Raw genomic sequence first — 22,098 nt, 5'->3', positions numbered from 1 at the left:
CTCAATCTACTTCTCACTCCAAAAGTGTGAATGAATTTTGAGTATGAAATAATCTGAAAATCATGTACCCTTTTAAGGGTCTTGTTCTTTTCGAATTGGGACCCACCAAGCAATCATCTCCAACAGTGGCACCATCTCCCTTCTCTTGCTTCCAATCTTGCTGACATGTCATGCATCAAATGTTTCTTTTAGGCCATGTGGAATTTGTAGAATTTGTAGTGTCAATCTAAATCTGTCTCCTTCTTGCTGCTTGCATTGCAACTTGCATTGCCTTCAGCTTCTGTGATTGAACTCGAGAGATATTTGAAGGCATGCACATGGAATTTGTTGTTGATTTAAAACCCTACACTTATTCTGCTCTCCCACGTCATCATCAAAGACTCGAAATAGTGTAACCCAATTTACTTTTTACTGCCAATAGTAAGTCGGAAAATTCCATCTGCCTGTCTCTGTGCAGCAGCCGAATCATGCCAATTAATGTAAAGAGCATCTTCAACTGTGCAATCTGTCGCTGCCATATTTTGAGCTCATCGTCTTTGACACTCTCGTGTTCAATTATTAGCATATAGTTTGATATACGCAGCGGTATCGATTTCCTCATGTTATAATACAATACGTGTTATTTAAAATATAAATATACAGTTCATATATACACGATCACACTATTTAACTCTTGTCGTTTGAAAATGTTCTGTAAACCATGAGATGGAATAGGATTCCTTCGAATTCAAATTCTCGGACCTCAAATAGTCCATCTTGAAAGGATTAGAAGAAGAATAACATTTGAAATTACTATTAGGAAAATACTTGCAAGTCGCTTCTCTCCTCAAAGACTCTCAATTATTGTACGTTTCCCAAAACCTCAATGAAATTTTACTGTTATTTTATAAAAAAATTTAAAAAAATTAGTTTTCTTTACACAAATCATACAAACCATTCGATTCTATCTATATACTAGCATGATAACGGTGAGGAGAGAAGTTAACCCAAAAACAAAACAAAGGCACGCGGCCGGCACGTGGGCCATGAAAACAACGGAGAGAAATTCAAATGCTTGGTAAAGATTTTAAGATATCGGTAACGAAAGACTAGGCTGAAGAATGATACACGTTTGCAGAATCTCATGCAACACCAAATATGGTGCTTGGATTTGAAAGCTTGCCAAATTGAAGGGGACGATCAGCAGCTCAAGTTGGTACCTTTCTTGGCCCACTCCCCCGTGCATGAATTGCTATTCTTCTGTGCTGCCCCCTCAATTGTTTTCAGCTTGGGTAGCATTCGTGTCATGTCATGTTCAATCCTGCTATTTCAAATCCGAATTCGAGCCGGATAAATTGGTATACATTTGAATTCGTCAAATAAGTTGATCCCGACTCTAGTCATATTTATTAATCGTATCGTGTTCGGATTGTATCTCTAAGATCATATGAGAGTTAATTTGGAATCATACTAAATATAAGCATGCATGAACATGACTCTTCGCCTTCGTGGTGCTAATGTACATTTTATTTTCCTTAAATGCATTTACAGCCTAAATTTTCCCTTAATTTCCCTTTTCCATCTCCCTAGCTGAAACTTCTGAACATTCAGCTCACGCAGATCAAAGATTCCGCAGATATCATAAGAGTTGACGGTTGCAGTCAACAATTCCATACAGGGGCATTTCCGTCACTTCAGCAAATACAGAGGAAAAAGCTTCCTCTCCTCCCCTGCAGTAGTGCACCAGCAGTGAAACCTGCACGCGCGGTAACTTTCCTAACTCCACGTGCACCATTCCCGCACGTGCCCAACCTGGCATTTTTACCGGGACCCCAGAGAAAGTTACCGTTTTACCGCGTACTTCATTAATGCGTAGCATAAATACCTCCAACTACCTCTCACTCTCTCAAGGACTCAAAACAAACTGAGTAGCGTAGGGAGCATCCACGCCACAGAGCGCCCCTCTCTCTCTCTCTCTCTCTCTCTCTCTCTCTCTCTCGCGTTGCTTTGCTGTGAGTACAAACCCTAATTTTGAGGCCCGACCTGAAAAAGCCTGCTCCTACGTTCAAAATTCGCATTCAAAGCACGCTCTCTCTCTCCCTCTCTCTGCAAAAGTTTGGAGCTCCATTAATGGCGTCGCTCCAATTGAAGCTTCAGGCCTCAAACTTTGACCTAAACACCAAGCCTTTTCCAAGTTCTTTGAATTAAATTTCATTTTCCGCACCGGAAAAATTCCCCAAGAATTTTCAATTTTCTTCGCATCCGATTCTCCTAACAGTCCCTTTGATTCTTCCACAGATATATAAAAAAAACTCATTTCTTCATTTCTCTATCGAGAAAATTGAGTTTATTTTGTAAGATGTTAGAGCGTGACTCGGACGGTGAAGCCGTGAACTCGAGCCACAGCTCAATGAGCAGCGAGAGCTGTAGCAGCTTCAGCCGCCTCTCCTTCGACGCTGCCGCCACCACCACCGCCGCCGACTTCGCAACCGAAACCTTGTGCCTCAAGCCCCACCGCTCCTCCGACTTCGGCTACTCAGCCATTCGCTCCAAGAAATCCGCTCTCACTTTCCGCGACTTCCGCCTCCTCCGCCGCATCGGGGCCGGCGACATCGGCACCGTCTACCTCTGCACCCTCAGAGGCACCGGTTCCAGTCCCGCCGATCAGGATCGCGAGTCTTCTTCGTCTTCCTCGTGCTTTTACGCCATGAAAGTCGTCGACAAGGAGGCTCTGGCGCTGAAGAAGAAGGTCCACAGAGCCGAGATGGAGAGAAAAATCCTCAAGATGCTCGACCACCCGTTCTTGCCTACGCTCTACGCCGAGTTCGAAGCCTCGCATTTCTCTTGCATCGTCATGGAGTACTGTTCCGGCGGCGACTTGCACTCTCTCCGCCATAAGCAGCCTAACAAGCGCTTCTCTCTCACCTCGGCCAGGTACATTCAATTTTAAATTTCTGAATATTCCTCCATTTTTCTCAGATACTACGACATTGCATCATTTACTTTTTTTTTTTTGCTTGAATTTTTTATTTCGAAAAACGAATAAAAACAAATTTAAATATGGCCTCTAATTTCTGGTTTTTTGTATTCTTATGCTTACAAGGCCCAGATGAGATCATGAGATGTTCTTATCTTGTCTGCTTTATCTCTCTGCAAAGTCGTCTTCAATCCAGATTTTGTTTATGTTTTTTGAATCGAAAAATTTGGTGCTAAATTTTTGTTTCAACTCGAATGAGTCAACCCGGTCTAACTCGGATATTTCGTCAAAACTTACCAGGTTTTATGCTGCGGAGGTTCTAGTGGCCTTGGAATACCTCCACATGCTGGGAATCATCTACAGAGACCTAAAACCCGAGAACGTGCTGGTCAGATCGGACGGTCACATCATGCTCTCCGACTTTGACCTCTCCCTCTGCTCAGACGCAATCCCAGCCGTTGAATCTCCCGACTCCTACTCTGACTCGGGGTCCCTATCCACTCCATCCTACACCCGCCCGCGGAAAACCACAACACTCACCCCATTCTCCTGCCTCTCGACCCGGCTCTTCCGCTCGCGCAAAATCCAGACCCTCTCCCCGAACCGGCTTTTCGTCGCCGAACCGGTCGCCGCCAGGTCACGTTCCTTCGTCGGTACCCACGAGTACGTGTCACCGGAAGTCGCCTCCGGCAGTTCCCACGGAAACGCCGTTGACTGGTGGGCTTTCGGGATCTTCCTCTACGAGTTGATCTACGGCCGCACGCCGTTCGCGGCTCCATCGAACGAGAACACCCTGCGCAACATCGTGAAAAAGCCCCTTGCGTTCCCGACCCCCACGCCCTCCAGCGCGCTCGAAGGCCACGCGCGTGACCTCATTTCCGGGTTCCTCAACAAGGACCCGGAGCGCCGGCTCGGGTCGAAGCGCGGAGCCGCTGACGTCAAGAAGCATCCGTTCTTTAAGGGCATCAACTTGGCGTTGGTACGGTCCCTCACGCCGCCGATGATCCCGGGCCTAATACGAAGGCAAAACACGACGCCGTCTTACCAGGCCAAGAAGACTGATCAAAATAGAAATACGAGGCAATCTACGGCGTTCGAGTACTTCTGAGCAGCAACGGCGAGATGTTCGCCACGTGTTGAGACAGTCCTGCCAGATTTTGTTACTGACGGGTGACAGTTGTGTATATTCGAGCTGTCTTTTGTTTTTATTATTTGCTTATAAATAGGTAAATATTTGAGAATATGAGAAAAAAGCTGTATTGCTAAGGTGTCATTATGTACACGTAGGTTGCTATAGTAGATGTAGAAAGGCAAGTAGGATCCTAAATATTACTATATTTTGAAAAGCCAATATCCATGATTGATCCTGGGAAACACTTTTCGTTTTTACTTTTTTCATTCTCGTTATTATTATTATTATTTATTACATAATTTAGCTAGAAGGTTTAGGAAAAGCTGAAGAAAACTGCATGCTTTTTTAGTACAAATGATGGTCTAAATTAGAGAGGAAGAGAATTTCTCACACACACATCTCTGACAAAGTCCAAAGTCGGTTCATTTGTTTATAGGGAAAGAAAACTATATGCTATATGGGAGGTAAGTTATTATTGCATGTGTTACTTTTTACTTTTTTCGTTCTGGTTATTATTATTATTATTTATTACATAATTTATCTAGAAGGTTTAGGAAAAGCTGAAGAAAACTGCGTGCTTTGAATTCCATTGTTATGGCAAAGTCCAAGGTCGGTTCATTTGTTTATAGGGAAAGAAAACTATATGCTATATGGTATTAACAAAAAGCAATATGGGATGTAAGTTATTATTCCATGTGTTTATTTTGGCTCCTTGAAAGGTTTTGTGAATGTATATTCAAATGTTTATTGTTCTGTTTAAGCATCTGGCATTTGTTTCTCTGATGTCACGCATATTACATTTATTTAATCAATTCATACACCAAATAAACCATCATCAAGCACCCTAAACCTACTACAAAGAGAGAGCATCCCGGACCTACTGTCATCTCAACTTAAAATATAAACATACCATATGCCATATAATAATTTCACTCTAGGATTAGACTTTCAAACCAACCACGACTTCCCACCACCTCCCACTCTAGATCCAGGTCGAGAAAAACTTACGTATCCGAGTGGTGGGACAATTGTGTTTATAGTGAAGAACCATAACTTCTTTTTGCCTTTTATTCTCGTTCACATCTTATGTATCATCGAGAAAGTAGATTAGATATATATACAATTGTCCCATCACTCCATTATATGTAAAGTTTATCTCCTCCACAATTTGAACATACATATGATAACATTATTCCGAATTGGTGGAAAATTTGGTTGAAGTTTACAAAAAGTTATTGTAAACAAGTTTCTATAAACATTGTCCTTAAAAACCAAAAAGAAAAAAGAAAAGGCATATGTGCAAATAACTAACTAAAGAGAGGCAGCCAGATGCGCCGCGTCGACACTAGACAGCGGACAATAAGCGTGGTGTGGGGTCACAACTCGAAAATCAACGGCTCAGATTAGTCTACTCTTCCTTAAATTTTTATTCTTTTTTAATTTGGCTCAAACTTTAAATCAATGGACAAAAATAATTTAGTTGAGATCAATGCTCAAAAAGCGCAAGAGTCTTTGCACTTCCCGAGGTTGTAATATTATAGAGGTGTACCAGCCGACCGAGAAATCCACTTTACCGATCAATACACGTGTATTGAACCGGACGGTGTGGATTGCTGCATCAGTACGAACGTACCGATGGAATATTGGACCGAAGTTTTGGTGGGCCTGTGGGGGAGGGAAAGCCCAATAGGCCCAGTAGCCCATTGACAACACATGTGATTTGTCCATGTGACCCCCTGAAACCGGGCAGCCCTACCAGCTATTGAAAGTTCCTGTCCCTTCCTTGTCCAAAACCAAAACAAACAAATTACTCACCCAAAAGAAAAAATATACAAAAATAGAAAAGCCAAAACAAAACAAAATATACCCACAGATGCTCCACCTACCCAATGAAACTCTCCCACGTGGCTCGACAACATGCCTGCCACGTGACAAGTCCTCAAATCTCATGCAAGGTTTCTAGTGCATGAGCATGCATGACCCCTCAGTCACACTACGTACCTTTCATGTATCAAAACTCGAAACTAAAACCACATGGCACATAGAAAATGATTTTAAACTTGATTTAATAGAGATTAGGGTTATAATTAAGCAAAGATATTAAATTAAGTGATTTAGCAAAGTAACCCTAATTTTTTTAAAAAAAAGAGTGATTGGATGGTGATAGCTAGCTAGGTGTGTAGTTTTATGATTTGCTAGAAGATAACTGTTATGGTTGTCTTTCCATCAAAGATAATGGGAATTGGGAAGTGACCTCTAATTAACTAGTATTGGAAAGTTAAATTAGTTGGCAAAATAAACGTGCAGACATCCGAACTTTTCCTTTTTAGTTTTTTCTCTGTTTACAATGACATTAGCACAATAATAACATGCAAAAATTTGAATAGGAGAATAACTATATATATAATTTAAATAAAACATCTTTTTTTTTTATTTTTAAAAGGAGCCAACTGGGTAATCGTCTAGGAATATTAAATAGTTTGACTTATTGGCATTTTTTTTTAACGAGTAGTATAATCAAAGTAATGTCAACATATTATTGTTGCTCATGCAATAATTTATAAATGAAGGGAATTTGTTGGGTTAAGAGCAAAATTTAGGTTTTGTCGACCACTTTAGAGAGAGAGAAGAGAGGGAGAAAATGCCAGTTGAGAGATGATGTTTCGAAAACAAAATTGGCAGCTACATCAGAGCATGTATTAAATGTTATGGGCCAGCTCTGAAGCCTTGAACATCTTCACCGAACATGCAACTAAATTATTGTGCTTATTTTTGATTCCTTTGGCAAGTAGGTATTATATTTAATTTTCTTCAACAGCTATACTTTCTAAAATCTATTTCCTTATTTTTTTTGGGTATTTTATTATTTAATTATTTATATACCTAGTCCACTTAGAAAAACTTCATTGACTTTCCTGATCTATTTCCCTGTTTGCCTTTCACCCAAACCTTCCTAAGGCAACGAGGTTAACAAAACCACAAACTATATATACACAGTTATTAATGGTTCGTCAGCTAAATATATTTTTTTGTTAACCTAAAGCACCTCTCTATAAGCACACTAACAAGATGAAGAGAAAAGCTTCAGAAGTAACAATGGAGCAGAAAGAAGCGAAGGTGTATAAAAACAGAAGGTATGTGAGCTTCTCAAAGAGGCGCAGCGGCCTATTTAGCAAGGGTAAAGACTTCTGCAAAAAGTTTGAAGCAGAAATTGGCATTGTTGTGCTCTCTGAAGCAGGCAGGCCTTACTGGTCCCCGGACAACCCTTCCCTCGACGCCGTCCTTGACCGCTTCATGCAATCAGACCAGGCACCTACTAACGCCATTGATTTCAAGGTTAGACTGCAGAAGAAGAGGAAGAGAGAGGAACCTGATAATGAGGTTCAGGGACAGCTTGCGGAGGAGGTGAAGTCATGTCGAACAGTTAAGGACATGTTTTCGTTGAGAGACAAATACTTGGTGCTTCTTCAGGACCATACTAACAAGAGGATGAAAGGTTCACATGTTTTTGAGTGTGATCGTCTTAACAAGAAAAACGATGGTGGCGACAACAACATATCTTTCTGGGACAAAATTTTGGAAGAGGGTAAATCGGAATGTGTCTCTTTCCAACCAATATCAGAATCCGAAGACTTCTTGTATAATCCAAGCCTAAATTTCGAGAGTGATAATCGTGGGTTTGATCATTATCAAGGTGACAACAATAGTGGTGAGGAACTTTGTTGGAATGAAGAATGGGAACATGGTAAGGTAGAGTGTGTCAAGACACAACCGATATCGAAATCTGAGGACATCTGGGCTAACACAACCCCAAATTTTGAGAACAATCATGATCATGTTCATGGTGGTAACAACATTAAGGACGACGAGGGATGTTTGTTGGATTTGGACACAACAAGGGAAGTGATTAAGGAAACTAATCATCCTTTGCGGGATCCAATTGAGCACTACTTGGTCTGGCCGGGAGATGATAATACTAATAATTATAATTATGAGGTTGATGGTGTTTCTGCCTTGAGGGGTATGCTTGGGTCGACATTAGATTTCGCACAACAAAATCCCAATCCTAATCCCAACCCGAATCCCAATAACTATTACAGTTCCTTAGAAAACCTTTGTAATGAAGATACAACTTTTGATTATTTATTATGAAGTTAGCACTATTTAAATTATTTATAATTATAAGTTGCTTATTTTTTTGTAGTGTTTTTTCTTTTTTGGGGTCAGATATGAGAAGTAACTTCTAATCGTTTCCCGGAAAGAAAAACTGAAGGAGAAACTTTTCATCACATGATCAATCAGAATTGTAATATGTCCTAGGAAAACGTTTAATTGAATCAATTGTGCTCTGCTACACACACACACACACACACACAAACAAACAAACAAACTTCGAATCAACATCAGGAAATGTGGATAGGTTATCTTCGTCATAAGATCCGTAATCACTATATATATATGTATAAACCAATGTTTGAAAATGCGAAACGTAAGCCTTTTGAACATTAATTTAATTTAATTAAAAAAATTATAAATAATATAATATAGATCAATTGTACTACTAATTGTTTTTAAGCCAAAATATTCTATCAAATGTAAGTATTAATTGTCATTCAAGCATAATAATCAATCCCAAAACATAAAATATATTCAACATCAAAAGAAAAACTCAATTCATACATCCCACTCCTCATCCCGAAAATAGTATGGCTTTACCTCTTTGACACGTGGAATTAGGGCTTGGGCCGGCCTTTTTACATTTATAATAGTAAAGCCGCACGGCTATACTATTTATTTGAATTTTAAAAAATAGTATAGCCGTTCGGCTATACTCCTTTTTTGCATTTAAAAAATAGTATGGCTTTACCTCTTTGACACGTGGGCTTAGGCCATGGTACGGCCTTTATATATACATATATATATATATATATATTAAATAGTATAGCCCCACGGCTATACTATTTATTTGAATTTTTAAAAAAACGTATAGCCGTTCGGCTATACTCCTTTTTTGCATTTAAAAAATAGTTTGGCTTAGGACTCTTTGACACGTGGGCTTAGGCCATGGGCCGGCCTTTTTTAATACATAATAGTATAGCCGCACGGCTATACTATTTATTTATTTGACACTTGGGCCTAGGCCAAGTTGCATCGTTCCTGCTATAGCAAGTGCTTCGCCATCATTCATCATTCTCACATGCCACAAAAAATTTGAACATGTACAGCGGCGGTCCAATTTGAATGACCTCAAAAGAGGGCAAGAGCTCCCGAGCACTTGTAGTGATTCAGGTGAGAATCTGCACAAAGAGATGTTAAGCTCCTCTAACAGAGAAGTCTTGAAGCCACTTCATAAAACCTCCCCACTGACGTGAAATAGCAATACACTAACCGGAGCCGTCTGATGCCACTGCACCTATTTTTCACAAATTTACTCACACAAACAGAAATACATGTATTACAGACAAGTAGTCTTAGGTTCCAACCCTCATGTCGGTGATATACAAATTCGACAAATAAAAAACCTGTCGGTGATATGCTTAAGGAGATCATCGGTGCAGTTGTGCTCGATATTGATATCGACCAGATTACCACGGCTACGATCCACTGCGTGGCGGCACATCTTATCCAAGTCGTAGGCCCCAAAGTCGCAATCACCATTGCTCATGTCGACGGTGCGCCAGATGAGAGGATCTTTGCAGATGTTGCGCCAACCCATGCACACCTTCTGCGCGCTCCCCAAAACATCGATCGCTCTCAGTCGTGAAAGTATCGAAACGGTAACTTCCCGTGGAAGGTCCAGCCAGTTTCGCGTTTTGGTTTCGGTTTCGGGTGGTGCTGGTGGTGGGGTTCTGGATTTGGGTTTGCCCTTTGAGCGGGGGGTTTTCTTGCCCATCAAGTTTTGGTTGTCCAGATTAATTCTGGGATTATGCGGGAAAGTATCCAAATGGCATGGCGATGAATTCTCTGCAAAATGGTTTTTGGCCTACCTTGATCGACGTCGACTTTTTTTGTTTTGTTGCACACACAGGTCGTGGACTTTTTTAAAATGTTCTTCTCGTTGGTTTTGGCACCAAATAGAAGGTAAGCGACAATTTCATCAAATGGTCTCATCACCATTTCATTTTGGTCCCCAGACTATCATATAAATGATTTTAGAAGCACAAATCCTATATTTTCCCAGAATCTTTGTTATTCAAAACTGAATATCTAATATTCAAAGCAACTTTTTCATTAAAATACACCCCTTTTGAATCTTGTCAATGAAAATCTAGTTTCAACCTTCATCAACTATATTATTTCATAGGGTTTTTATCATAAAATGTCCATGAGATTCACAAAATTATTAAGTTGCGTCTTTTATGTTCTTTTGTGTCATTAGTGGTCCCTAAGGTTAGCACCTCTGCTCACAAATAGTCCATATCGTTAGGTTCTGTCAAGAATTCTATTAGTTTGCTATCACGTATGTGGAGATTTTGGAGATGTTATTCAAAGGCTAAGGCTTGAATAGCATCTACTGTTGGGTGATGCTATAAATGCTGGAATTGCAAGCTTGCCTTCTTTTTTCCTTTTTTTTTCTCCATTCTAAAGACTCAATATAATAAGGCTATATGACTTAATTAGATTTTTGGTAGAGCTCCTTCAAATGGATCTTTGTAATTTTTCTGTATGGAGATGGACCTAATTTTCTACATGGAGCTATAGCCTTTGGAGAGGGAAAGACTGAAATTGGTGGAATGGGTTTTCGGAGTTTTCCTCCTACATTTTTTATTTATCAATATTTCATTTTGGTACTTAGACTTTCATAGCAATGAATTTTTAGAAGCACAAATCCTATATTCTCCCAGAATCGTAGTTATAGACAAACTTCCAAAACTGGATTCCTAACATTCAAAGCAACTTTTTCATTCAAATACACCCCTTTCTGAATGTTGTCAATGAAAATCCAGATTCAACCTTCATCTACTATATTTCATCTCAAGTTGTCTTTTTTGTTTCTTTAAAATAAAAATAAAAATAATTAAACAACAATGATCAGGGGCATGATAATAAAAAGCTCTTAAACCTAAATATATATATAGAATTGAGTGAATCATAAACCAAAGGAGGTTCATGGCCAAGGGTAAAGATGTCCGAGTAACAGTTATTTTGGAATGTACCAATATATATATATATATATTCAACCAACCTTCCATGATCAAAATAGAAAACTTGACATTGTTCTCATAAAACAGCAGGTTGTAAAGTGTACAAGGACAATCCAAAAAGTTTCTGCGCTCACTCTCCCCTAGGGAGCAAAGTAGCCAGATTCCCTTGCAGATAAAGCCACTCTTTCCTTACTCAAAACAGGCAATAACGTTGCAACCCAGGAATACTCCTTTCTTAGAGACAGTCAAATTTCAGCTCCAAATTCATTACCACTCTCTGTTTCCCAGATTTCAGCTGCTAGACGGTCTCGAATTCAAAAAAGATCAGAGAATCGTATTTTGGTAAAATCATCATAGAAATCACTATCATCCGAGTAGTATCCATTAAAATCATAAGGATAATCATCATCACAGTCAAAGTCCTCAGAATCATTATAAAATCCATAGTCACATGGTGCAGTACAAAATTCATAGTCATCAATGGAATCATTGGGAAGGCACAACTGTTTAATTCGTTCAGCACATCTTTTTTCCAAAGCTCCCTTCAGATCAAGATTGAAACAATGGCGCAGATCAAGTGACTCAAGATGAGGACAACAATCAAGAATCTTCCTCAAGCCATCATTGGTGAGCCGATTCCCGAAAAGTTGAAGGTGGTGTAAACCATTCATCGTTCCTGCTATAGCAAGTGCTTCATCATCTTTCCCGAAAGAATCAATGACTGAGCCACCATTCTCATCACCATTCTCATCATCATTCCAATCATCAAATCCATCATAGGCACCAAACCCACTGATCCCATAAACCGAAAATTCGGGCCTGTTCAATTTGAATGACTTCAAAAGAGGGCAAGAGCGCCCAACCATTTCTAGAGATGTACGTGAGAGATTGCATACATAGATCTCAAGCTCCTCTAATAGAGTAAGCTTCGAAGCCACCATACCCAACCCCACACGTGATATGCTATAGCAACTAACTAGCCGGAGACGTCTGATCCCACCGCAACTATAGCCATTACACAGAAACAGAAATGCAGCCAAACAAATTCTACATCAACATAATATCATTGGAATTTGGAAGGAGATTCCAAAAAGAACAAAACAAATGATCAAGCAAATCTACATGGGTTACTCTGTTCGTGTGCAATTTTTAATTTCGAATTGAATATAACATCACAAAAAGATTCATTTTTGGGAATCTATTGAGCAAAGTTTAAGAAATTAATAAAATCTTCATACCAAAACAATCTACAAAATAAAATTTTGAATACCTGTCAGTGATATACTTAAGCAGATCGTCGTCGCCGAAGTGCTCGATATTGACATCGACCAGACCGCCACAGCTACGATCCACTGCGTGGCGGCACATCGCATCCAAGTTGTAGAACATGTCGTCGTAATCGGCATCGTTGGCCATGTCGACGGTGCGCCACATGAGAGGGTCCTTGCAGATGATGCGCCAAGCCATGCATACCATCTGCACGCTCTCCAGAATCTCGACCGCTCTGAGTCGAGAGAGTATCGAAACGGTGACGTCCCGTGGAAGGTCCAGCCAGTTTCGCATTTCGGCTGGGGGGGTTCTGGATTTGGGTTTGGGCCTCCAGACGAGGGTCTTCTTGTTTCTTTTCTTGCCCATGAGGTTTTGGTTGTTTGGATTCTGGGATTGTGCGGGAAAGTTTCGAAATGGGGATTCTCGGGAAAATGGAGGATTAGGGTTTGCCGCTGGAGAGTGGGAAAATCACTGATCAAATATGAAGTTTCGGAACAAATGCGATACAAGCGTTTTGGTTGGTTCTGGGACTACATTCGACCGTGGGTCTTTTTTTAAAGGTTTATATCCGTGGACTTTTTAAAAGCTTGTTATTTTGTGCACCGAAGATTTTTTTTTAAAACACCCAACGGGTCTAGTCCAGTAAAAACGAAAGACAAACTGATAAAAAGACCGGCCACATAGAAGGAGTGAACAGAAAAGCTCAAATTTTGCTCGCAAGCTCCCTAAAATAAAGAGTCTTAATTTGCAGATTAATGATCTCAGAATCAAACCTCCACGGCACCTTAGAAGAAAAAAAACGCTCTTACTGATAATTGGGCCTGACCATGACTTATAGCTTTGGTTGGTTGTACTCTTGTTCAGGCCCAAGATGGCACGAAAGAAGAAACAAACCTAAAGGTAAATAGCCAAAAAAAATATATTCACCTACCTAACCACAAAATTTGAAACACGTGAAGCTGCGTTTAAAAACAAAAAACAAAAAACAAAATATACCAGCATGTTGTAGAACATAATAATGTGTGTGCATGATGCTACAGAGGTTGTTTTTTTTTCCTTTTTTTTTTTTTTTCTAAATAAGTAATCAAGTGTCTTATAAAATATATATGTGATTAGGTACAAGTGTTTGTGTGTTTGTGGCAAAAGAAAAGGTACAACTGGGTAATGCTATAGAGCTTGTAATTGTAGCGTTAATGGTGGTCGCTACCACATGCATGGGATGGGATTGGAGATATGATTCCATGTCTGGTCAACAAGGAATGACTAGGGAAGAGATATGGTAACATGCTTTTGGGTAAAGTCTTCTGTTTTATTATTATTATTATTATTATTTTGTTTAAACAAAAATAAATATTAGGTAAGAAAAAAGGATCCAACAAAAGTTCTATGGAGCCATTAGTCCATATATATATAAGTTATATTGAAGAACTAGAGAATCTAACAAATGATTTCGTGTGCGTAAAAACTCTTAACCGTTTCAATTACAAGTTCCTTACTTCTTTTATATGTTTTGTTCAATCTGTTCAGTTTCTATTTCAAACCAACAATTTTCTAGTTTTTTTTATTAAAAAAAAAATTATCTGCGAGCAAATTAGGTTAGAGAGAGCTGATTCAGGTTTATGCAAGGGCAACAACTGGAACAAACATGACTGCATGGGAACCACTCCACCCATTTTTTTGGGTGTAATAAAGTCAAAGCATCCAATGCCAAAGAAAACGTCAAACTGTCACCAATAATTGCGCATGATTGCAACCAAGAACCAACAATTCTCCCAACGAGCCAAAACCATCAAAACATATTCAATCAATATTACACAGCTTGAGGAGGTTTTTAACAACGACACCACCACCAACAAGAGAGAGGAGAGAGAGAGAGTGCAAAAGCAGTTTGCAGTCTCTCTTTTTGGATCTCTCAAATATTATATCGTAGTAAACTAGTGCATGATTTAGAACAAATTAATTATCTAAATTAAATAAGAAAGAAAAGAAAACTACCCTTTAATTACTTGTGTTCGATCTTGATCCACCATTGTATCATAAAATTCATACTTTCATCTTATATAGTCTATCAGCTCCTTTCCCCTGAAGACAGAAGATCCTTTCGATCGTGTTTTCGGGGTGAAAAGGGTGAAAATGAACCGAATTCGAGCTTTTTCATCTCCTGCAGTGTTGCCATTGCCAGCTTCTTCCACAACTCCGAAAGAGCGCCCAGAAGATCATAGTTTTGATGGTAATTAATCTAATTATATGCATTCTGATCTTCATTTCTCAATGCCTGCATTTTTTTAAAGTCATGAAAGTCATTGCAAAATGACATCTCTGTGTGTGGTTTCTAATTGCAACAATTTTGCCTTCATTCAATAATGCCAACATGAATCAAAGGAAGTTTCCTTTCTTGTCAATCACAACAAATTTTGGCCAAAAAGAAACAGGGCATTGCATTACAATAAGTACTGATCTGTGTGAAATTCTTTGTTTAGGCATTGCCACCAATGTCAAGTTATTATTGAAGCTAATCCATGATCACAACGAGGCCTGCACAAAAGAGAATGATGACAGGAAGACGCAAAGGGTGGCTGGAATGATTACCATAATCGACGATGTTAAAACCAGGATTCAAAAATCTCAATCTATTGGCAGGAGGGCAGAGCTGAGGCGTTGCAACACAGATCTTAGGCCAAATGTTCCGAGGGACAAAAGGCCTACGGAGCCAATAATCGATGAGAAAGAGAGGTTGAGAAAGCAGCTTAGCGCGAGCTTGGCAGCGCGAAAGAGCCTAGAAATTATGTGTTCCAGTTTGGGAAAGGAGAAGGAGATTATTGCATCAGAGCTTGCAAGAAAGGTTCAAGAATTTAGTGGAATGGAGGAACACATCAATGATCTTAGAGCGCAAAATGAGAAGTTGTTGGCAAAAGTACAAGCTTGTGCAGCAGAGCACAAAGAGAAGAGGTGTGGTGGGGTAGAGATTCAAGGGAATGTGGCGCTCCAGGAGCGAAACAAGGCGCTTTCGGAGCAACTCCTTAAGTCCCTTGACGGGTGCAGATCCTTAAAGAGAAAGATTAAAGATGCACAGAAGGAAAACAATGGGATGCACTCGGCAATGGAGGAGATGGGGGTCGAAGTTCAAGAAGGCCTTGATCGAATACGAGCCCTCAAGGAAAAGATTACCACAAGTGATAATGAGCAAGCAACAGATGTTGAAGAGGAGATATCAGCATTGGAGCGTCTGTTTGAGTGCTTCAGCACGAGGGTCTCCAAGCACGACCCGAAGAAAGGCGAATTTGCAAAACACAACACTGAAATTGATGCTACATAAATAGCATCCTGCCACTTGCATGAGAACAAAGGGTGACTAGAAACCAGAAATGCCTGGTCTCTCCACTTTTGCAATTTTGTTGGTTCTGTTTCTTTTTAGTTGCCAGGACAAGACTCAACTATTCCTTCTTGGAATTACATAAATAAAAGAGGGGAAGGCAGTTGTAATGTTTCAGAAGTAGAAGAGAGATTAGTGATGTTGCATCATGTTGTTGTTCATGTTGCAATTGACTAGTTCAGGTTTCTAGGTTGCATCTACACTGTCCCAATAGGAGTTGTCTAATTCCAAGTTTTCTTCTCGTCCTGGATATCAAAGAGTTGACAAATGAAGAGATGTACAGCACATAAGTGTAGACTCATACGACAATGTGGTAATCGAACCCGTCTTCCTCCTTAGACAATAGTTGCAGGCATACAGTCCCAAGAACAGTGGCCTGACCTGCAATGGTACTCTTTGGAAATCTCAGTTGCTTCCTTACCAATCTCCATTCCGAGGCTCCGAGTTAAGCACAAGCAGATAACTAACACCAGTCTGGCTCTACACAATCAAAACCTCTTACCAGGGGGGAGCTCCCATTGAGAGCAAGCCTGTATTTATTGCCTAATGTCCTATAGGTACCACTTGTGAGTTGTATAACAAAGATTATTTTACATTGTCAAACTCTGACATACAGAAAGATACTGTTTGTCTACAAGATTATTCATCATTCACAAAGTGTCGTGCATCATAGGATTTAGGTTCAAAATTTAATGCCTTGTGCCCTAAGTTTTAACGTTTTTCCTTGTGCAACTCTGGTTCCTATTAGTATACGACTGGCACTTAGTAAAGGATTAGAAGTTACACATTATTGGAAGCCACCAAGGATGACATTATCATTTATGTTTACTGTTAAGAACCACAAAATAAATACATTAAATATGAAACTGGATTGTGGAGAAGTTTTACACATGTACAGGGCTTCCGTAATATATACTATTCAGAAAAACTTTGTAACTTGCAGGCAGCAATGGAGTTCAAAATCCATGAATTGCTTGCTGCCATGGCTCCAGCAGAACTGGCCAAAGCCTTTGCATCAGACTGCCTGCGGTCCAATATCGTACCCTTGCTAGGATGACCCTGCTCGGGTTGCTCAAGGCTGTAAATTATGAAGGTTTGACATTTTGGGGAACTGGCTGAAAAGGCTTTCTGGCCCTCTGGAACAGGCTTTCTATGCAGAATAGTTCCTCCAGCAGCTATTACTAGGTCTTGTAGATAACCCTTATATGACGGTACAAAGTCTCCCATAAAGTAAAACTTGAACCCATCAAAAAGCTTTGGTTGCTGCATGTAAAACAGTTTGTTAGAAAGAAAAAAAAAAATTATTCCAATCACTGTAAAAGGTACTAAACTTTTGATTATGACACTAAAGGAAAAGCCAACCTTGTTCTGAAGTCTTAGTCTACCGAGTCGAGGACCATCCCTGATTCCATAAATGTCGACGTTAATTTCATAAGGCTCCTCATTAACTAGTTTCATGGCTTCTATGCAAGCATTAATCCCTGTACAAACAAAAAGACAGAAAGAGAGTAGATTATCAGTAACAATTCGCACATGTATACAAATCCCTGTACAAACAAAAAGACATAGAAAGAGAGTAGATTATCTGTTCTTGAGGGAGAACATTCAAAATAGAAACAATAATACTCACATTCCATACTCAGGATCCACCTCCCCTCCAAGATACCCATCAAAACTTTGAGGGTCCTTCTGCATGCTCCATTTTCATCTACTGACGCGATAACATGGGTGACACTAGAATCCCAATTCTTTAAAACTGTAAGTCCAGATAATCTTTCAAATCCAGAAACAGATTCCTGCAGTCCAAGCCAACCAGGAATAATGGAATTCTTTAGACCATTTCAATTTCTTAAAGGAAAAGAAAGAAACAAGGAACAAAGCAAACACTCTAAGCAGCTCTTTACCCTCTCTGCATTGGTGAGAGATGAACAACAGAGAACTAATTTCTTGGATGATCCACAAAATTTCCGATCTGGAGGCATGGTGTTGTCTTGTTTAACAGCAGCTTTATAATGTTCAGCATTAGACTGTCTACAAGGGAGAGAGAAAGGCATAAATGAGAATCTTAGAATATCAGAATTTGTTGTGATACACATTAGATCTTCAGGGAAAAGTTGTACATACTTTCTAGGATTGCTCTTCCTCCTCCTTGCTTGAGATTCAGAGCTTTCATTTGGCAATTTAGAAGAGGCGTGAAGGGGGCATAACATAACAAAATTATCCTGATTCAAGACATTTAGAATTAAAATAAAATCGTGAAAAAACATTAAATGAAAATAAAACTTCTTTTCATTATACATACAGTATCCCATCGACACTGAGGCATCAACTTTGCACAGGTGACATGAAAGCTCTTACGACAACTCCTCTCATAACACCCAAGAGCTGCACCTTTAATTTCACAGCAAGAACATTTAATTCTACGACTCCTAGTTAACTCAGCTTCAAGATTAACAGCAGTTTCATCTTCAAAATAGACATTGGGAGCCCTGCACGTATTTTTGAGCATTTATAAGTTGTATCTAAAGAATCTAGAGTGGACTTTCACATTCCATCCAACCCTGTCTCATATTTCAAGGTCACAAATAATAATGTCTGAAAGTGGCTAAGAAATTGCATCACACCTTCTCCTCATTTGACTGAGGTTCAAAAATGTTAATTTGGAATGCAAATCAATAATCAAAACTAAAAAGAAACACAAAAACAAGAGCTTGAGCTTTTTGTACATACATACATAAACAGCAATGTCTGCATGCATTGACAGTTATGAAAACAAATAAAATTTGAAGGGCTAGAAAAGCAAAGATGCTTGTGTAAATAAATTTATTTCAATCATGAAAACTTGTTAAACAGCAATTTATTTATAAACATAATCTTGTTTTGGCTAAATTGCAGGATTTCTTTTCTTTATACCATTCAGTGCAGATCCTGTGTGCATGAATAACCTTGAGTCCTCCATTGTGATCCACAGCAACAGGCTTGCCATTATAATAGTGGACTATCTCTCCAGACGCCTGTCATTTTGGTTTTGATGGTAATGGATGTCAGCTTTGAATTCTAAAGATAAAATATGCAGATGAGGAAGGAATCTAAGTTATGAGTCACCCAAACAAATATATAGGGAAGGGAGTGAGGAAGACCTCTGATTCTTCTGATGAAAGACAGAAAGCACATTGGATTTTACTAGGAATGGCCTCACATCTCTGCAAGACCAAATTGTTTGTCAGTGAAGAAAGCTTCTGCACTGGTGATCGATCAGTTGGGACATCACAATTGCCTTCGATCTTTTCAGTGGGTTGATTTCCATTTTCATTAACATTCCCATGACCCTCTCCAACCCTAACAAAAGTATCATCCTTTGAGTTGCTATCAGAGGAAACTGTCGCCTTTTTATTCTTCAATTCTCGATCACATAACTTGGCTCCCCTCTGAAGTTTTCTGGATTTGTTCCCAAACTCAGAGGCTTTCTTGTTATCAACTGTAGAGAGATTTATAAGAGACGACTCAGTTGTAGTATCCTTATTTGCCTGCTTCTGTACTTCTGATACCTCGTCAAGCATTTTGTTTGGCATAGAGACCATCTTTTGCTTTCTTGACCTTACTGGGCAGTGCATCTGGCTCTTGGCATTTACCTCGTTACAGATTTTTCCAGCCTTCTTACTGGGTGGTGCATTACCACCTTCACTCTTTCCTAATGAAGTTGGTGATTCAGTTATCCCCTTGTCATCACCATTATTTTGAGTTTCAGCTTCTGTTGAGAGGACATGAACATTTTCAGATGTTGGCTTCATTGCAACCACAGATGGATGTTCCTTCTTACTCCTTTTGGAAATCTTGGCCAAAGAACTAGAATTATTCTTACATACTGGTTCTTCATAAAATACATTAGATCCTTTTGAATTAACATTAACACTAACATCAGCACCTGGATCCGTATGACTTGTAGTGCACTTTCTTTTACTTATATTCCTTGTCTGCCTACCTTGCTTGTTCAATTCATTACTAACAACTTGACTATTGTCTTTTGCTCCAGCAGGGGGAATATCTGGCAGAAAATACATATTTCCACTACTTTGTCTAGAATTTCTAGACCTTGCATTTTTAGCAGAATGTGCTTCATCTAATTTCTTGTTTTGTGAGATTTCTTTCAGTTCCTTCTCTTGAACTCTATCAATATCATCGCTGTCGGGAACCTACATTTCAATATTATTTTAATGAAAGCCATGATTTGCCCGTGCAAAATTGGAGGACTTGACATATTAGAATTTGTAGAAGAGAGAAATTACATGAGGTAAAAATGAGCTGATACCTGCATCTTAGAAGGACTTTGGAAGAGCTCAGGGGAGCATTCTCTTTGTGTCCATTCAAACATCTCACTATCAAATAAATCTGCAACATTTGAAGATTTTCCATGCACTTCGTCCTACATGAGATTATCAATGCTTAAGATAACTTTATGGCATCGCCAAGATGTTTCGATGAAATGTAAAACTTCATAATTATTCATAGCTTGATCGAGTTAATTTTTTCATTCACAAACTACAGAATTCAATTACATAAACAGAAATGAGCAGTAAGTGGGAAGGTCAAAATAAAAAAATCAGATTCATTTCCATTGCAGCACCTAGCTAAAATAAAAAAACCAGCCCAATAATTTTGCGTAACTGCCAGGTCAACTAAACAATATTACAAACATTTTCAAACCTAGTATAAAGCAGATTACACACTCACCGGTGGGGTCAATCTAGCAGAGTATTCATCTTCTGAGTCTTTGATATCACTGAAAGTAGGAACATTTGGAGGACTATCAGTGAGTTGATCACCATCAGTATGCTGACTCAAATTTTCTTCATCCTTGTCTCTCAACCAAAAGAAAGGTGAAAGCATCGGTTCTCCCACTTCATTTAGAACTGGCCTCCTATTTAAAGTTGTTGAACTGTGCTTAGACCTTTCATCCATTAGTTTACCAACTGTCTTTTCAGGGCGTGTAGGAGTTTCTGAAAGAGGACACTGTGGAACCTGAACCCTTTTCTTGGTTGGAAATGAAGGTTTAACTGAAAGAGAACCCGAATTTTTCAGGTTGGATTTAGTTTTCCTTGATCCTTTTCCTCTTAAGGATTTCTGTTTCTCATCTCTATCCTGACAATGTTTAGGGATATCTTGCTCATCATGACCATCATCTTGGGCTTGCAGTTTTCCGTCTGTAATAAAGGAATTCGCATGTTAGACTACACTTTATACATAATAACATCTCAAATACATGTACAGGAAGATACCTGATGATTTAGTTGAGGGTGCATTCTGAGTGACAAATATATTAATTCCTGAAGCAACCTCCATGCTTTTGTAAATACTAACCAAATTATCCATGTGTGGAGCAGGACGAATCTCTGCAACAACAAAAGTTACTGATAAGAACAATAGACTGTACAAGAACCTGTTTTAGTCACAAAATAGAAGGATCCTACCTCTGCGCCGATATGGAATTTTACAAACGGGACAATTGGAACCCGATTTCATTGATTTCACAATACAAGAGCTGTAAACAAGAAGCAAACAACAGTGATGGGTTAAGTATATTCCAAGTTTTCATACAGCTGAAATTAAACCAAAAATTTATATGCAAATAACAAGGAAGGAGGAGATTACTTGCAGAAGACATGATTGCAATTAAGTGAAACCGCAGAATTCAGCAGACTCAAACTGTAAAACAGATAGAGAAAATTGAACCCATTAGCCAAATCAAAATAAATGTCAAAACTTACATACGAATTCTATGCAAAATCAAGTTACGGATCTGTTTGGCTGCCAAGAAAGTTATTATAGCTCCGAACACTAATAGATTTGTAATACAACAACAAAACAAAGCTAATTTGATATACAAAATAATCAGAAATCAGAAATAGTCGGAGTATTTTGGTACAGATAGAGTTACCAAATAGGGCACTTGAGCTCTCTGCCCATTTTCTCGAGGTGGGCCGGAGTCTCCATTTTCTTTTGATCCGAGAGAAAGATTGAACAGAATGACAGATCGAGAAGAAGAAGAAGAAGACGACGGAGTGTTTTAATTTATCATCTTTTTCTTTTTTATATTTTCAAGATGAAGCTTCCTTTCGAAGCCCCAGTTCGAACTTTAGCCCGCCAAAATTTCACGCGCCTCGCTTTCGCCTCTTCGCGGCTTTCGAATTTTTAACTTTGGGGCTTGTTTGGCAATTAACGGGTT

General features: G+C 39.2%; 4 protein-coding genes and 1 pseudogene across 4 annotated transcripts; 2 read left to right on the top strand and 3 right to left on the bottom strand.

Moving 5' to 3' along the window:
* The first annotated feature begins 1,894 nt into the window (after positions 1-1,894).
* LOC117626604 (protein kinase PINOID) lies at positions 1,895-4,330 on the top strand. The gene is made up of 2 exons (XM_034358356.1): positions 1,895-2,913; positions 3,257-4,330. Exons 1-2 carry the CDS (start codon positions 2,339-2,341, stop codon positions 4,062-4,064), a joined length of 1,383 nt encoding a protein of 460 aa, XP_034214247.1. The 5' UTR covers positions 1,895-2,338; the 3' UTR covers positions 4,065-4,330.
* Positions 4,331-9,207: 4,877 nt separating this feature from the next.
* Positions 9,208-9,981, bottom strand: LOC117624268 (annotated as a pseudogene).
* Positions 9,982-11,260: 1,279 nt separating this feature from the next.
* LOC117624800 (F-box protein SKIP19-like) lies at positions 11,261-13,032 on the bottom strand. The gene is made up of 2 exons (XM_034356253.1): positions 12,504-13,032; positions 11,261-12,238 (listed from the first exon to the last, which is right to left on the bottom strand). The coding sequence occupies exons 1-2, from the start codon at positions 12,866-12,868 to the stop codon at positions 11,548-11,550; spliced, it is 1,056 nt and encodes a 351-aa protein (XP_034212144.1). The 5' UTR covers positions 12,869-13,032; the 3' UTR covers positions 11,261-11,547.
* Positions 13,033-14,308: 1,276 nt separating this feature from the next.
* Positions 14,309-16,110, top strand: LOC117624996. Its single transcript, XM_034356548.1, has 2 exons — positions 14,309-14,732; positions 14,983-16,110. Exons 1-2 carry the CDS (start codon positions 14,636-14,638, stop codon positions 15,816-15,818), a joined length of 933 nt encoding a protein of 310 aa, XP_034212439.1. The 5' UTR covers positions 14,309-14,635; the 3' UTR covers positions 15,819-16,110.
* A 487-nt stretch (positions 16,111-16,597) lies between these two features.
* On the bottom strand, positions 16,598-21,918 carry LOC117624995 (protein BREAST CANCER SUSCEPTIBILITY 1 homolog). The gene is made up of 14 exons (XM_034356547.1): positions 21,811-21,918; positions 21,525-21,578; positions 21,344-21,414; positions 21,152-21,265; positions 20,607-21,076; positions 20,185-20,298; positions 19,016-20,068; positions 18,789-18,889; positions 18,178-18,364; positions 18,000-18,097; positions 17,780-17,906; positions 17,506-17,671; positions 17,238-17,356; positions 16,598-17,138 (listed from the first exon to the last, which is right to left on the bottom strand). Exons 1-14 carry the CDS (start codon positions 21,864-21,866, stop codon positions 16,791-16,793), a joined length of 3,078 nt encoding a protein of 1,025 aa, XP_034212438.1. The 5' UTR covers positions 21,867-21,918; the 3' UTR covers positions 16,598-16,790.
* Between the last annotated feature and the right edge of the window lie 180 nt (positions 21,919-22,098).

This window comes from Prunus dulcis, chromosome 4 (assembly GCF_902201215.1).
Source record: "Prunus dulcis chromosome 4, ALMONDv2, whole genome shotgun sequence".
NCBI lineage: Eukaryota > Viridiplantae > Streptophyta > Magnoliopsida > Rosales > Rosaceae > Prunus > Prunus dulcis.
The sequence above is the reverse complement of the archived record's forward strand: the minus strand, read 5'-3'. Positions and strand labels throughout refer to the sequence as shown.

Excerpts from the sequence above, each read along its gene's own strand:
- LOC117624995 (XM_034356547.1), bottom strand. The coding sequence starts at position 21,866 with ATGGAGACTCCGGCCCACCTCGAGAAAATGGGCAGAGAGCTCAAGTGC. Across the intron at positions 21,077-21,151 it reads ACCCTCAACTAAATCATCAG|ACGGAAAACTGCAAGCCCAA; the intron begins GTATCTTCCTGT and ends CCTTTATTACAG. Across the intron at positions 18,890-19,015 it reads TTTCATCAGAAGAATCAGAG|GCGTCTGGAGAGATAGTCCA; the intron begins GTCTTCCTCACT and ends CCAAAATGACAG.
- LOC117626604 (XM_034358356.1), top strand. The coding sequence starts at position 2,339 with ATGTTAGAGCGTGACTCGGACGGTGAAGCCGTGAACTCGAGCCACAGC. Across the intron at positions 2,914-3,256 it reads TTCTCTCTCACCTCGGCCAG|GTTTTATGCTGCGGAGGTTC; the intron begins GTACATTCAATT and ends AAAACTTACCAG.
- LOC117624996 (XM_034356548.1), top strand. The coding sequence starts at position 14,636 with ATGAACCGAATTCGAGCTTTTTCATCTCCTGCAGTGTTGCCATTGCCA. Across the intron at positions 14,733-14,982 it reads AGAAGATCATAGTTTTGATG|GCATTGCCACCAATGTCAAG; the intron begins GTAATTAATCTA and ends TTCTTTGTTTAG.
- LOC117624800 (XM_034356253.1), bottom strand. The coding sequence starts at position 12,868 with ATGGGCAAGAAAAGAAACAAGAAGACCCTCGTCTGGAGGCCCAAACCC. Across the intron at positions 12,239-12,503 it reads CTTAAGTATATCACTGACAG|TTGCGGTGGGATCAGACGTC; the intron begins GTATTCAAAATT and ends TAATGGCTATAG.